Source organism: Gymnoscopelus braueri (assembly GCF_963280865.1).
Source record: "Gymnoscopelus braueri genome assembly, chromosome: 8".
Classification (NCBI taxonomy): domain Eukaryota; kingdom Metazoa; phylum Chordata; class Actinopteri; order Myctophiformes; family Myctophidae; genus Gymnoscopelus; species Gymnoscopelus braueri.
The window spans coordinates 32,381,439-32,397,560 of record NC_137609.1 but is presented as its reverse complement, the minus strand read 5'-3'; the positions used below and the strand labels follow the sequence as shown (position 1 = coordinate 32,397,560).

The 16,122-nt window shown below is 42.5% G+C and overlaps 1 protein-coding gene across 1 annotated transcript in view; it reads left to right on the top strand.

Annotated features, from left to right (window-relative positions):
- Positions 1 to 16,122, top strand: part of stk32a (serine/threonine kinase 32A) — a 143,231-nt gene that overhangs the window by 116,661 nt on the left and 10,448 nt on the right. The window contains exon 10 of the mRNA XM_080435433.1: positions 3,359 to 3,487. Within this exon, the coding sequence (XP_080291559.1) occupies positions 3,359 to 3,487 (129 nt within the window). The remainder of the gene's footprint in view (positions 1 to 3,358; positions 3,488 to 16,122) is intronic.

Below are 16,122 nucleotides of genomic sequence, written 5' to 3'. Positions count from 1 at the left end.
TCATGTCCAGGATATCAAAACAATAAGAGAACAGGAAAGGTAAAATCACAATAGTTTTTTTTAAATTAGCATCATCACATTCCCATGAATACAGACCTGGTCTTTAAAGCAAGCAAACACAAGGTATCTACTTTTATTTACCAGACAATTGTTCAAGTCGCTCCGGTCCGAGTCCAAGTCGAGTCCCAAGTCATTTGGTCCCAAGTCCAAGTCGAGTCCCAAGTCGTTTGGTCCCAAGTCCAAGTCGAGTCCCAAGTCATTTGGTCCCAAGTCCAAGTCGAGTCCCAAGTCAATCCAACCCTCAGGTCCGAGTCCCAAGTCGAGTCCCAAGTCATTTGGTCCCAAGTCCAAGTCGAGTCCCAAGTCAATCCAACCCTCCGGTCCGAGTCCAAGTCGAGTCCCAAGTCATTTGGTCCCAAGTCCAAGTCGAGTCCCAAGTCTTTCTGTTGTGGGCAAGTCAATAATGCATTTAACTTGAAGGTTAAGGATGATTGTATTTTAATATATTATAAGAATAGTATAACTATCTGTGAAATATAACCCATTTATTTCACAAAATAATGTGTTGGCAAATTACCAATATTTAGTTACATAGGTCTCAATATGTCACATTCAGCCCTGGACTTCACTGACTGAAGTAGGGGTCACATTAATCACATTAGATTCACAGAATGAATTTTACCCACAAGTTATTTTCATTCAAATGAAATGTGAATGAACTTGCTCTAATATTGACTTTAGTTGATTTTTCAGTCTTTAAAATATAGTATTTCTTAATTATTAAATAATTACAGCTTGTAGATTGGCTATTTTCACGATTTCAAATTGTTTTTAAATAATAATGAAAAAGGAACATACAAGATTTCCACCCGACAGCCATAATATATAGCCAATATATGGTTCTGTATCAGTATATGAGTCCGTTTTAGCAGATTTCATTCTAATTGGCTACTATGCCTGCATATGAATTTCATGAGCCTGGGTAGGTCACCCTGGCTTGACGGAGATATGCCCTGTAGCGCACACTCTGCACAGCAGCAGCAGGTGAAAGCAATTCACTTAAACGAGGGTTGTGTTGCGCACCAGAAAACGGACTAAGACTTTATTGCTGTTACCATGGATAAAGTAAATATTTACACTTCGCCATCCTATTGCTTCCCCTTGTCAGGGTGGAGAGATTGCCCCCTGCTGGCCACAACAGGTCATTTGCCATTTACTACCCGTACAGTATGTGCACACATGCAGTACAGTAGAGGCACATACACACATGTACAGTACACACCTAAACACGTGCACATGCATACACATAAACAGTCCCCTGTGCTGTGCTGTGTTGCCTTGTACCTTTACAAGGCAAGTTTTTGTGATGTTTTTTCTGTTTCAACACCATAAACAGGCAGAGTCAGAGGCTGCACTTACAAGAAGTGACATCATTAGGTATGCTAGGAAGACCAGCTGCTTGGCTGGCAGATTCACAGAACGGACTGTCCCTTAGTGCCAAGCAGTCGATACACAGTGTTCCAATGTACAATGGCTACATTTCAAAGGGAACAGCTGGCACCGATAGGTTACAATAACGCAGTGGGACTCAATGACAGTGGCAGCATTCTTTATATCCTACTTCAAAAGTGAATCAGTGCCTCCCTCAAGTCTAGATTTAAGCAGGAAGTGAGTCTGCCATTAGACCTTCAAACGCAGCCACTGCAGTGATAGATACCACTGTAAAAGCTTTCATTGGACTAGTCAGCCATACAACTGTGATAACAATCATTGCTATTGGAGCCACTATACAGGCTGTGCTATGATAATGCTATGATAAGCATCATGTATTATCCGTCACTGGAGCAGCTCGGTCAATTCTTCACAACAGAGTGATGAACAATATTACTGTAATAGATGTCAACAACAGTGTTGTTATCTGAGCACTCAAATCAATGACAGTCATCACCCCTTCAGACACCTCAATTATGACGATGTTGTTGGATAACACCATAAGTCTCATTTTAACACATCAGGTGCCAGCATTTTTTCATAACAACTTACGTTGGGTGCCAGCATTCTCCCCATTGACTGCGCTTTGCTGTTTAAAGCTCTAGACTCCACGAGGAGCAAATCCATGTAAAAAAAAACATCCATTCATGTTGCGCGATGACCCTGGCTACAACCTGGAACGATAACATTTCACTCGCGAGTTACAATGGGGGGGGATCGCGCATCGCGCATGACCGGTTTTCCCCACCGGAAACAGATTCGGAGATATAGGTGTTTTAAAGAAGGAAATAGACAGGAAGTGGATGGCAGCCATGTTTTTTTTTTCCGGTGATCTATCTGGCCTATCCTTCTCAAGATCACAATGGGTACTCCCAGAGCTGCTCTAGCCCCGCCCGTGTGGAGAAAAACGAAAAAAACAAAAAGACATATTTCACGGTCTGGACCGTGTTCGGCACCGGACCGCTACTCTGCGCAAACACGGTTCAGACCGTGTTTGGCACCCGATGTGTTAAGAACAGACGTAAACAACTGGATCTAATTCAATTCCTGTAAAAGTCTGCAGTCATTGCAGCTATAGAGCCCTTGCAGTCACAGGCCAGCCTTGCAGAGAAAAAACACCGGACGATCGATGGGGAATTGACAAGTCTCTCTAAATCTAATTATGTCCTTATCCTCCCCCCCTCATTCCCTGGGCTAGACACACATACTATTAATGTGGCGAGATGAAGGGGGAAGTCAGCCATTGCCTTTTTGGCTCTCTTAACCTTGTTCCGCCACGTCTCAAGCCTTTCTTGAGGTTGTCTGGCAGAGTTGATGGATCATGCTGTTTCTTTTGCCTGGATACATCACTTTAAATTATATCATCACTTACAATATTATTACATGGCTTTGTTAAACACTCAATTCTCATCTGTTCTCTTTCTATAGGAGAAAACGTTTCTAAAATAAGTAACAGACCACTTTTCTTTCTCTGTTTACCTTGTTACCTAGTTCAACTTGTAAGCTAATAAAATAAATATGAAATCAAATAATTGTTTTAATTAACTGCCACGTAATAAGTGGGATAATATACAATGAGATACAGTCACATTTTTGGACAATTTAACGCACACCATATACTGTATCAATTTCCAAATTACAGTTCACATTTCAGCAAGTTTGCTTGACAAAATGTTTCCTCTCATATTGTAGCACATGTTTTAGCTTTTAGCACGTCAGCCTGTGCTATGCAGCAGCTGCCGTGTTTGACCCTTTGTGTGTGTGTGTGTGTGTGTGTGTGTGTGTGTGTGTCTCTGTCTGTCTGTCTGTCTGTCTGTCTGTCTGTCTGTCTGTCTGTCTGTCTGTCTGTCTGTCTGTCTGTCTGTAGAAGCGGAGGCTTAACTGTGACCCTACATTTGAGCTAGAAGAAATGATTCTAGAGACCAAACCACTTCACAAGAAGAAGAAGAGGCTTGCCAGGAAGACCAAAGACCAGGGCTCTGATGGCTCCCCCCAGGTAAGCCTTCCCCCCAGAAATGAATACCTCACCTTCCAAGGTTCCGTTATCAAATCGATCTCTATTGCTTTGCCTTCCATAACAGATTTACTTCTAGAATGCCTGTCATCACATGACCAGAATTTAAAGGAGAATTCCGGACAAATTAAGTGTTATCTTTGATGTCTCGTTACTCACCTACCGACGTAAAAAGTGGCGTTCTTTTTTTCCATAGATTCCCCTGTCGTCATTTTTTAAACCCCCTCCGTTGTCATAATGGGTTGCCAGGTTCTGGAAAGAAACAAGCATCCAGTGTTAAATCGTTCGCCATTAACGGTAGCCTCGCAGTAAGTTTCAGCGCATGTTTGACTATCATGAGACTCTACAATGAATCGTAGTAGAGAAAAAAATAACTTTGCATCGGTTATAATAGACGAATTTCCCTAACCCACGCGCTCCCATTATGACAACGGAGGGGGTTTAAAAAATGACGACAGGGGAATCTATGGAAAAAAAGAACGCCACTTTTTACGTCGGTAGGTGAGTAACGAGACATCAAAGATAACACTTAATTTGTCCGGAATTCTCCTTTAAACAAAGACTATATCTAACTTTTAAGCAGCATCACGTTAAGTCTTCTCACTCTGCATCAGGTAGCCATGTGCTAGGTTATTACTGTTCCAAAATGTGCTCTTGACCTGTCTGGCACCTATAGTTCGTAACCTAGGATTCATATGCATGGTTCCTAAATTAGAATTAATCAAACAGAATGACACTTGTTTTGAAAGACGGTACATGTCATTAATAACCTTCAAATACAGACAATACAATACATTTCTTCATAGTAGAGCCTGCGCTGGACTGTTATCTGTTTTCCCACAATGGTTTCATTTCTGACCACTACGCAGTTCATTTCTAACCGCAGCTCCTGCATGCAACAAAAATGTAAGTGCCGTTTAGTACAGCATAATCCCATAATATTTCCCCTGGGACCCAAAAACATTACAAACTGAAATACAGAATGAGAGAGAGAGTGTGTGTGAGAGAGATATTGGGAGAGGGAGGGAGAGAGAGAGCTATGGCCATTACAGCACCACGGAGAGAGACACAGTGGGCTTGTCTGGACTTTGGCTGCTTGCCAGTAGGTTATTAAATAGATGCATTATGCCCATACTTGTCGGGGACAATGTTTCAAAATTACGCTCTTCTCTGCATTTAACCATAAGATAAATGTGTTCAAGAAAATCACGACACACACCGATTTATTGCGGGTGGTGTGGGATTTAGCAGGACCCCCAGGGTTGTTGTTTTAAAATGGCCATTCCCACCCGCAGGTATTTAAAAACTGCCCCCTCCTGCAATATTTGCATCGGCTCCCGCCGGATCCCACTCCCGAAGCAGGGCTCCTACAGTTAATTTAAATACACAGTCAAATCCAGAGTGTTAATTTAACTCTGGATGGTCTCTGGATTTTACTGTGTATAGGGTAGACATGGTACCTTATGACCTCATGTTGTAAAATAGCATATGGTTTGGAAAGGCCATTGATTTCAATTGTACACGCTCTACTGATACTTACTAAATATCAGGACACTGCCTTTTGTATAAGCCTTCTTTTATCTTTCTGTTCCTCGTCATCTACAATACATAACCTCTTTGTGGCTGAAACTGTTTTTATCAACATAATATGACGGTAAATTTCACCTGGATTCACCTGTTTAGCCATCTATGTCATGGAAACATCATGCGGTTGAAATATTCAACACAGTTGAAGTTTGTTGCTTTCTGGTTAGTTTGCCTTCTTTCATCACCAGAGTGCATGCACACACAAGCGTGCGCACGCGTGCGCTCACACACATACACGCACGCACGCACACCTGCCTCTCTTGAGTCCCTCTCCCATTTTTAGTGACCATCATTACTCATTAAAGACAGTTAGGCCATGGTTGTATTTGGACCTGTTACAGGTGACGAGTTGTTTCTTAGTTTGCCCTTTAACAGCTTTCAGGGTGCTATAAAAGAAGGCTCGGACGAGTTTTAGTGCCCCATCAGGTCTCACCGACATCAAAATAAATGGCCACCATGCCTGCTGTATGGTGTGCGTGGGATCACAAAACGCCATCAGCCAGCTGCTTCTTTCAAGGGGTTATTCCATCATCGTTGCTAATGAATTCTGTGCTGAAAAAGACTCTTTTGATTCAGCCGTGTCTTGTCAACGTGAACTCAAACAGGCTTGAGCAATCTGCATTGTGTGCACTCACACAGTACATTTAGTAGCCCAGAACAGTCGATTGCCAAAAATAATGCTGCAAAGTGGCACTTAGCGAACTCTCCAGATGGAACTGTACGGATCGTTCCGAAGTCACGCATTCCCCCCGGTCAACAGAGGGTTTAAGTTTTTAAACTGTCAAAGCAGTTGAAGCAGTTGGTTCATTCAGTAGTTTTATTACTTTGCAAGTTACAACAGTTTGATGCGGCAGCGCTACAGTATATTGACCAGCTACTTTGAGCTACATCTGCGGTAGAAAATGAAGTAACTGAGTACCAAAAGCAAGTGGGAGTCGAGTTGAGCCGGTACCATGCGGTGGAAAAGTGCCATAATAGAGGGAATAGGTGGGGTGACCTCATCAGACATCATTCCCCAAGGTGCTCAGGAGCAATATGTATACGAAGCATTATCTACTACTTTTTTGCCTGTTGGAAATATTTTGAAACAGTGCTAAATTAAGCTAGACAGTTCAACGGTATAAGTTAACCGTGGTTACTGAGCGGGGAATCCAATAAGCCACAGTAATGGATCTAAACATCTTCTCACTTAAATTAGCCTGAGACTTATAAAAAATATGCAGGATTCTCCTTTATCTGCTGTGATGGAATACCCTCAGGTCATTCAGTCTTTCACTCTGTCTACATAAATCAGCTGTGGTCCTCTGGGTGTTTACTCGCAGTGGAGAGGAAAACAAGGTTAATTGATCCCTTGGTAAAGTAAAATGACACACAGTCGCACGCACGCACGCACGCACGCACGCACGCACGCACGCACGCACGCACGCACGCACGCACGCACGCACGCACGCACGCACGCACGCACGCACGCACGCACGCACACACACACACACACACACACACACACACACACACACACACACACACACACACACACACACACACACACACACACACACACACACACACACACACACACACACACACACACACACACACACACACACACACACACACACACACACACAGTTAATGGGAAGGGGCTTAGCTTGGATAACATCTGTAGTGATTCCACTAAGAGTGTGTTAGCGGGCATTAAGCACGGTCCATACTCCATCCGACCCTCAAAACCCTTCTTCAGTAAAGGAAGGTGATATATCTACAAATTGAGGTCATTCCGAGCTTTGGAAGGGCAGGCCAGTCCCAGAACTTTTCCTCTGAACCCGTTGCACCTCCAGATGTCCTGAGCCCCCGAACTTTCCGAACCGGGAGATTTTCCGACATCGGAAGGAGTGTTGTATTGGCCTTTAATCAGTCATGTTCCAGGTTAACTGTTCTCATTGAGGAAGGCCTGTGGGGTGAGATGGTAGCAATGCTATAGAGCATAGCAGTGGCGGCCATTTTGTGGTTCCTCAGATGGAAAGCCCATACATTTTTCCCATAGAGATTTCCGAAAATATTAATTTTTATTATATTAAGCCTGGAACCGAACCATCCAGGCTCCTGGTGAATCATGAACATTTGATTCTGTGTCAAAAAATATTTTAATATTTAATTATATTATATACTATATTCAATCAATACCCTTTTTTGCGGTTTTCATTAAAAAAAAATCTACAAACTCACAATGCGTCGCATTGTGAGCTTTTGGGATTCATTCATAACACTCGACAGTCATCCATGTCCATACTCCCCTATCAAAGTCCACTCTTAACTCCATCCACCATGTATTTCTCCGGTCTTTCCTTTGCTCCTATAAACTCTGTTCAATCTATTTCCATGCACCACTGTGGAACTGCAAGCATGCTTATCTGAGTTGCAGTGGTCTGTAGTCAGCTTTTCGACATGTTTACCCAAGGGCAGAAGCCTTACCATGAATCCGCTTTCCCAGGAGAGGGAGAGAGACATTATTGGCTAATCACAGAGCCTATCGACTGAAACGCGCCACCTGGCTCTCAGTCGATGGGTCTGGGCCGTTACTGAGTAAATCAGTCATTGTTTCAAACTTTGGAGCTCTCTCCAAATCTTCAGCACATAATGAACAAATGCTGGTCTTTTCCGATAAAACTGACGCTGTTTGTGTGGTCCGGGTCGCGGGCTGTGCCAGCCAGTAATAATAAGCAGGAGCTGGCCCAAAATTGTGCAGTGTTTTGGCGGCAGACAGCTGTTTGTGCAGACTGTGTGTATGTGTATGTGTGTGTGTGTGTGTGTGTGTGTGTGTGTGGGGGGGGGGGGGGGGGGTGTGTTCGTGTGTGTGTCTCGGCGATATCACACAACATCTGTCATCGTCTTGGCTAATGTAAAAAGGGTCCGTTACGGCTGAAGTGACAGTCTCTCGTTATAAGTAATGATGGCCGTCTCCAGGGTAGATATGTTTTACCCCTATGGAGACAAATGATCCCAGGCAGTCTAATATGAAAAAAAATAAAGTAAGTACGAACAGCAAGTGACGCAGCAGCCATGGATTTGGCTGATTCTGCACTGCTACAGTATGTAGACTATGGCTCCTGACTTGGAATCAGTCCAAATCATCAGCCTTAAGTGAATTAGAATGCATGACTATTGAAATGTATACTACACCCATTAACACCCTTCCCATAGATCCCATAGATCCATTTTTGGGGGGGGGGGGGGGAAATAATGTGTAACCCCAATGTCAATAAGTGAGTTGTCCCCAGGAACAAAAACTATGATATTCCAAGGACTTAAGTCCTACTTTATTATTCATGGGTGAATCGAATCAACCTGGTGCCAAAAAACTGTCTTCTGGTGCCAATATCAAGATGGATTGCACACTCAACAGCAATGTGTGTGTGGTGACTCATATTGTCTAAGAGATATTAGGTAAACCAGAGCCAAGATCACAAAAGTAAAGCTTGACCGATGCCCGGTTTTTGGGTCCGATGCCGATCCAGAGAGAGACAGAGGTGGTGTAGTATACATGCAGCATTGATAAAGCAATGAATGCAGATTAATTGATTATCATTTGCCCCCAAGGATGCTCTGCCTTCTTTTAGTCACTTTTGTCACTGTCAGGTGAAACCTTGTATGTCAAAAACTAAAAAGCTGTGTTGCATCCAATATAGTTATTATTTACAGTTGTCACAAGCTCTTGTTAATATCTTTTCATTGACCCAATATCCTAATGGGTGGGTGGGTCGGAAGCCCGTCAAATGCACATACTATGGAGTCTATATGGAGATCAACATGCACTGATGTCAGGCAACAGAATCCGTGTCAAATGCACATATATGGAGATTTGCAAGCTTTAAGGGCCAGAAAAGCCGCTGAGAACGGGCAAGACCAGACAAGTGACACTGAGGAAATAACTATGCAGCGACATGCCCAAAGACGACAGATCAACATGCTCTGATGTCAGACACAATATAAAACTCCTGCGGAAAGAAGGATCGGCGGTGCAACATAGGAGTGAGGGCCGCGTAGCGGACCAAACTCAGATGTACAGGCCCCGTAGCAGACCGAACTTCTAGTTGATTCAAAATACTCAGACCGACGTAACCACTTTCAACCTGTCATCCATATTTTAGCCATTATATTTTCTAATAAAAAAACAAAAACACAGATCCATGAACTCACAACATGTTGCATTGATTTGCGACACATTGTTTTGGCTATTTCATGAGACTGTCATATGACAAAGTATAAAGTATAGGGCATTCATTTATAATATAAAACATGAAACGATAATATCGAGACAAGATTCCTGTCCGACGGCAATGATAGTCCTCTCCTCTCTCCTCTCCTCGGCAATGCGCTGTGAGCTTGTAGATCAGATATTTTCAGCCCCACCTTCCCTATTTATTGTAAGGAACCTTTTGAAAGGAAAAGTGGTGCTGGATGCCGGGGATGCACCATGACACTCATGGGTGGCAAACCTCGCACCGGAAGATCGATGAAGTACGTTGCAGTGGATGGACCAACTCATGGACAAACATTATTTCTGAACGATTGCGACCTTTGTCATATAATCGGTTCAGGAATATAAAAGAAGACATATCACAGGTTGTTTTCTAATCACTTGCTTTTCGATGTGCACAGTACATAATTTTATCGGGCATCTAAACAGCGGCCAGTATCGTTTCTGTCTCGGAGGTATCGCAAGATTTGGTTGCCAGACAGGAAATGGGGGACAGTCTTGCGATACCGTTCAGAAACATACTTTGTGCTCTTTAGATACCTCTATAAAATTATACAGTGTACACATCGAAAAGCAACACAGCAGTAAACAATGTGTGATATGTCTTCTTTTATTTTCCTGCGCCGAGTATTTTATGAAGGTCTCGATCGTTCAGAAATAGTGTTTGTTCGTAAGCTGTCCAGCCGGCTCTCATAAGCTCCAATGTTATTTCACTGAACTTCCGTGTGAGTCTGACACCCAGTGTGACGAATCCGCCGGCTGGAATTGCAGGAGAAAGTGACGTCTCTTCCTTTTAAAATGAATTCCTTGGTTTATTGATTAATCATACCTCCTGATGCTTAATTTATGCAAGTGAAAGTGAAAGTATACATCGAGCTCAGTGGTAGGTGTGGCAGTCAATAACCAATCACGGGACCGCCCAAAAGTGTTTTTTGTCCTCCCCTCCGAATTAATAAAATATTTTTTCCGAAATCATCTCGCGGTCCACTGGCAACTAGCCCACGGTCTACTGGTCGACTGGTTGGGCATCCTTGCTCTATATATTTGCTACAGTATACAAATAAACTTGCCTTTCCCACCTAATCTTTTTCATTTTAATGTTCCTCGCTCCGTTTCATTAGTCTCTTATCCTCCTCCTCACCATTCTCCCTTTCCCCTCCTACTCCATCCCCTCCATTATGTTTTAACATTCAAACACACTCTTCACCTCCCCCTCTCTGTTCCTCCATTCATCCATTTTTCACTCATTTATCTTGCCCCTCATTTCTCTTGAGTACCTTCGTCTCTCTTCCTCTGTGTATGCCAAGCTCATAATGTAGCGTAGCATTAGCTCCATTAAATCACTGATAATGTGGTGGAACGTCTGTACTCATGCGGTAAGAACGAAGCACATCCCGCCCCCACTCAGTGTCCTTTGCCCACTGTCACTGTTTCTTTCAGGTTCAAGTTCAGATTCAAATTAACTTTAATATAATATATATAATATATGTGTGTGTGTGTGTGTGTGTGTGTGTGTGTGTGTGTGTGTGTGTGTGTGTGTGTGTGTGTGTGTGTGTGTGTGTGTGTGTGTGTGTGTGTGTGTGTGTGTGTGTGTGTGTGTGTGTGCCTGTGTACCTGCCTGCCTGCCTGCACACACCATGTTTTTTGGGCGGTGTAGCCGCCCCTATAAGTGGGGTTGGGACACCTCATTAGCTGTACTGTGATTGGCTCATTAGTACACCCCTAGCTGTACTGTGATTGGCTGACTCTATTGGCTGACTCTATTCAGCGCTGTGATTGGCTAGCGAAACACATGATGACATTAATAACCTATAAATAGGATTATGCACTTCCAAAAAGAAATTTTTTTTGGAAGTGAGCTTCCATCACTATGATGACCACTGTGATGACCACACCGCCCACTTCACACTGGGTGTGATTTTTTTTCTATCTTTCCCCACCAGTAAAATCAGAAACAAAGGATATTTTTAAGGTAAAAAAGAGAGAGATTTCGTTTTTCTGTGGTGGAGGTTAGCAGGTGAAGTGTATACGGGGCACGGTGGCGGAATCGGTAGCGCTGTCGCCTCACAGCTAGAAGGTCCTGGGTTCTATTACCGACGGGGAAGCTGTGGGCGCTAGGGGCATGTTCTCTCCTCTGCGTCATCAGTGCCCATACCCTAGGTGGGGTTGGCGAAAGGGCCTTTCTGTGTGGAGTTGGCATGTTCTCCCTGTGTCCCCTAGGGTAGGTACCCTCACAAAAAACATGCAGTAATCCTGGTCTCTATACTGCCTCCCCCAGGGCGCCTGATGGAGGGGAAAGGAACTGGTTGGAATAACGTGTTCCTTCCACGCGCTATGTCCAACCAGGGAAACTCCCCCCTTGTCAGGTGATAAGAAGCGGCCTGCTCACTCCTCATGCATTGAAGGAAGCGTGAGTTCAGTTCGGTGCTCTCCCCAGGCTGGCAGAGTGAGAGTAGCGCCCAGGATTACAGTTTAGGAAATTGGCACTGGGTGAAAATATAATGGGTTACAAAAATCGTGGGATAAAAAATGTAAAAGAAAAAAGAAAAAGTATTATGCAGGTGAAGTATTATGAAAAGCGTGTGTGTGGGACAGTGCGTGCGTGCCTGACCAATGCTCCGCATGTCTAGAATCTTCTCCCTTCTGGCTCCCTAGCTGTGGATTAAACTCCCCCTTGCAGTCAGTTTTTTTTTACTTGTAAGTTGCTGTGTGTGTGTGTGTGTGTGTGTGTGTGTGTGTGTGTGTGTGTGTGTGTGTGTGTGTGTGTGTGTGTGTGTGTGTATGTATGTATGTATGTATGTATGTATGTATGTATGTATGTATGTATGTATGTGTGTGTGTGTGTGTGTATGTGTATGTGTATGTGTGTGTGTGTGTGTGTGTGTTGACCCCGATTATATGCTTTTTTAAGTGTTTTTTTGTACCAACACATACTGTACTACAGACACATAATGACAATAAGTCAAGTCAAGTAAATGAATGTAACAATACAAAAATGTAAGAGTAAGTACTACAATGAAAATAATGTTGAACAGAGTTAGACAGAGGTCAAGTAAAAAAAAAGCAAAACATCTTAAGTTATTAGAGAAAAGCCTGTTAATTATAAACCCAGTGTGGTCATGATTGATAGGGCAGAAGAAATGTCCTCAGTATCTTGGAAATTCGATTTTGGTCACATACATAATCAATATTCAAGTAGCCTGAGGCTACGAGCTCAATCCATGGTCTTGAAGGGCGGACCCAAACACAGCCGCCTGGATTTGTGCGTGGCTTCCTATTGCTTCACCAATCTATGTCCCCGCCTCCCCTCCCCTCCCCCCCTCGGCCTGTGCACGGAGCACGCTGACGTCACCAAATTTAGAGCGACGCCCCTCTGCACTCTGATTGGTTAGGAGATAACAAGGTCCAAGACCATCGTTCCTGCATCGCTCCCCCAGGCTTTTTTTCTTTTGTAACAAAAAAAAAAGCCTGGGTTTCCGAGGCTAATATTCAAGAGGTAAATTGGCCTGTAGGAGGCAAACTTTAATGGGTCTTTCCCTGTTTTGTGAATAACCTACTGTATATAATGGCCTGGGAGAATGAGTCAGGAAATACATTTTCGTCCCTGGAGAGACTGGGGAGGGCATCCTCTCTTGGAGATTTATTTGAGAGTAACACTTAATAGCTCCAGCTTTAAGATATTGAAAATAGTTTACTCATGTATTTTCTTTCTTCCTCACGTAAACATGGAAGTTTAAGTAGGCCTAGGGAAAGAAAATAATCTACACTGACATATCACCAATTGGCTGCACTGTATACGATGTTGAGAACCGATGAGGTATGACTGTTCAAAGTTTATGTTTCAATTGATTGCTATAGTACACCCCTTTGAACAATCAGTAACATTCATCTCAACGCCATTTGGCATTGCCCTCTACCTATTTGCCAATTTTCTTAAAAAGTGCGATGGTCAGTAGATAAATAAAACAAATCAATCTATCCGGCCAGGCTGTGTGAAACTCCATATTTAGGTGAATAACGTTAGTCATCTATGACGCATTTCCGTTTGCCTTTGACTCTAAAATAGGGAATACAAAATTATATGTATTATATGTAATAATGTAATAAAAAATGTCAAATAATTACCGATATATCGGCCAGACTGATATATCAGTTGAGCTCTAATCAACACAAGCTGCTGTGCTTCTTAAGCCTGTACCCTGGAAGGACATTTGGAAGTGTGTGTCCCTCTTGGGCTTCCATCCAGCTCAGCACTTCCTCTAGGTTCATCAAAATGAATGGAAAGTTTAATCTAACAGAAGTAGCAATTAACATCTGAACTCTCCTTTAAAACCATCAGAGAGAGAGGGGAGACAAAGAGAGACAGAGGTGGAGAATTGGCAACAGGTAGCCTACGGAAATTCCAAGACTGGAAAATGCTTTTAATCTAATATGCTCAGTCTTGCCAAAACAAATAGAAAATAGGATACATTTTGCTCAATTTTTACTTTACTTTACTTTATTATGGATCCCCATTAGTACTTGCCTAAGCATGGCTATTCTTCCTGGGGTCCGTCAACTCACGATTCATAAAATATTTGGTGCTGAATCTGCAATGTTGTAAATAGTCATTAAACGGGCAAGGATAGCATTCCAAATTGACAATTTATAGCCACATGGATGCTTCAAATTCTCCAAAGCACAGACCCAGGTAGGTCATGGGTAAATAAATATAGATATCCACACGTATATTTCTTTGTTATTCTGCACAGTCTTTTTCAAACCTCACGCACTTGCATTTTGCAGCTTGTACCAGTGTGAGTAGTGACAAATACACCTTCTTGAGTCGTGATTATTGATGTAATGTAGTTGACTCAAGCTGTGGTTATGACTATTAAACTGCCGAGCCACTGATGATTTCACATCATGATTACTATTGGAACACTTTTGTTCACAGATGCTGTGAACACATGCTCATGCTGTTTCCCCAACATGAATTACTTTTTTGACAAATTAAACCCTGTATGTAACTGACTTAGCTATAGTACTATAGGTAGACAGACACCAGTGCAAGAAGATGTCTCTAGAACAAGGTTTGAGCAGATCAGATCACTGAACTTGGCATACCTTAATAAGATTGACTAGTAATGTATCCCCATGTCCCCTCACTTTAAAATAATCGTCAGAATTAAAAATCAATCCTCAGTAGTTGACTACTGTATATGCTAGATTTCCTTTTTTAAAGCTGGTGAATGATAACTGCTGAATTGTAGAAACAGCTTTCTATCTTTTTTTGTACATAATGTAAAGAAGTTACTTTTTTCACCCAAACATCCAGTCTGGGACAAAATCCAGCCCCGCTAAACTTTATTTGTATAGCAAACTGATGTGTAAAAAAAATTGGCTCACGTAATGTTATTCATCCCTTGAGCTCATCACAGACTGTGGTCACACTATTCCCACATTACAGCATCAATTCATTCACTAACAGGGTCAACAGACTGCTCTCTATGCTTAATTGTGCCTGCAGCCTCTCTCAACACAGCTGACACTGTCAAGGTTGTTGTCAACTTTATTTGTACTTTGTACTTTATTTGTACCCAAAGGTTATTATTATTATTTTTCAGCGTAGAGTGCAACATAAAAAAGCACAGACTCAGCTGGACTGTATCATAATAATAACACAGTTTGCCAATAAAATCAAGTAAAATTAGTAAAAAAAAAACAACTTGTGGCTAATAGTAACTAGTAGTCACTAGTCAGAGTCTAGGCTGGGCCCTTGAATGGGCCCTCCCCAAAACTGCTTTACTCATATCCATGCATTTGCATACACTCTCCTATACATAAACATACATGTAAACTGAGTGAGTCTTACTCAGTGATGGTGGTTACTGGCTACATAGGCCTATGCAGACACAGCAGAAAGGTCAACACAGATCTGATTACTCCACACATTATTAGAAGAAAATGCAATTTCTTACCTTCTGGCTTCATCTTTGCCTTTTATGCAGCCTTCTTCCTAGTCTCTCTGGGTTCAAGTCCTTTATAATGTCTTTAAAATCCATCTGTTTAGTCATTTCACACTCGATGGAGCTCCCGACTCATTATGGAGTTCAAAAAGTTCTTAATTATTTTCAGTTTAGTGAAGGGGCTCTCTCTCCTCTTGCCACAGTTAAACATCCTCAGCGCAATGTCCTCAGCTAGCTACCTAATGTTGGCTGTAATGTTAGCCTCGTGACTGGGAGCAGCTTTCTGAGAAGAAAGTTTGGTTGTTACATTTTTCATTTGGGTCTAAAGCCCCTGCCATTTCTCTTTCCTTTCTTTTCTGTTATCCCAATGCAATGTATGTACAGGTTTTGGCATAGCAAGGACATTAACTCCAACATGAACTAGTTTAGATCAGACTATTTCTCAGATCATGGTGGCCAGCAGTGTTACACTGCATTTGGTGACCCATGAGATTCTGTGGCCTGCCCTCACCAGCCTCCTAGTGCACTTTTGTCATTTTGACCTTAAAGAAATGACTACATTTTCAGGAAAGGGGGTTTTCATTATTAAACTGGCTACATTTTACTAAAGCTAAAATAAATAAATACAAATATTTTGTTTCAATAAGTTATGGGTATGCGAGAAACAAACCAGTGGGTCGATCTATCTCTGCTCTATGGGCCGGTCAGCCATGGGCAAAAAAATAAACACAAGAATGCCGATGGCCAATGCTCACTGGTTCAAGATCACGAGACAATGTATGTTTTATGGATTCCATTCTTTTTAGAAGAAGGCCGATGCACAC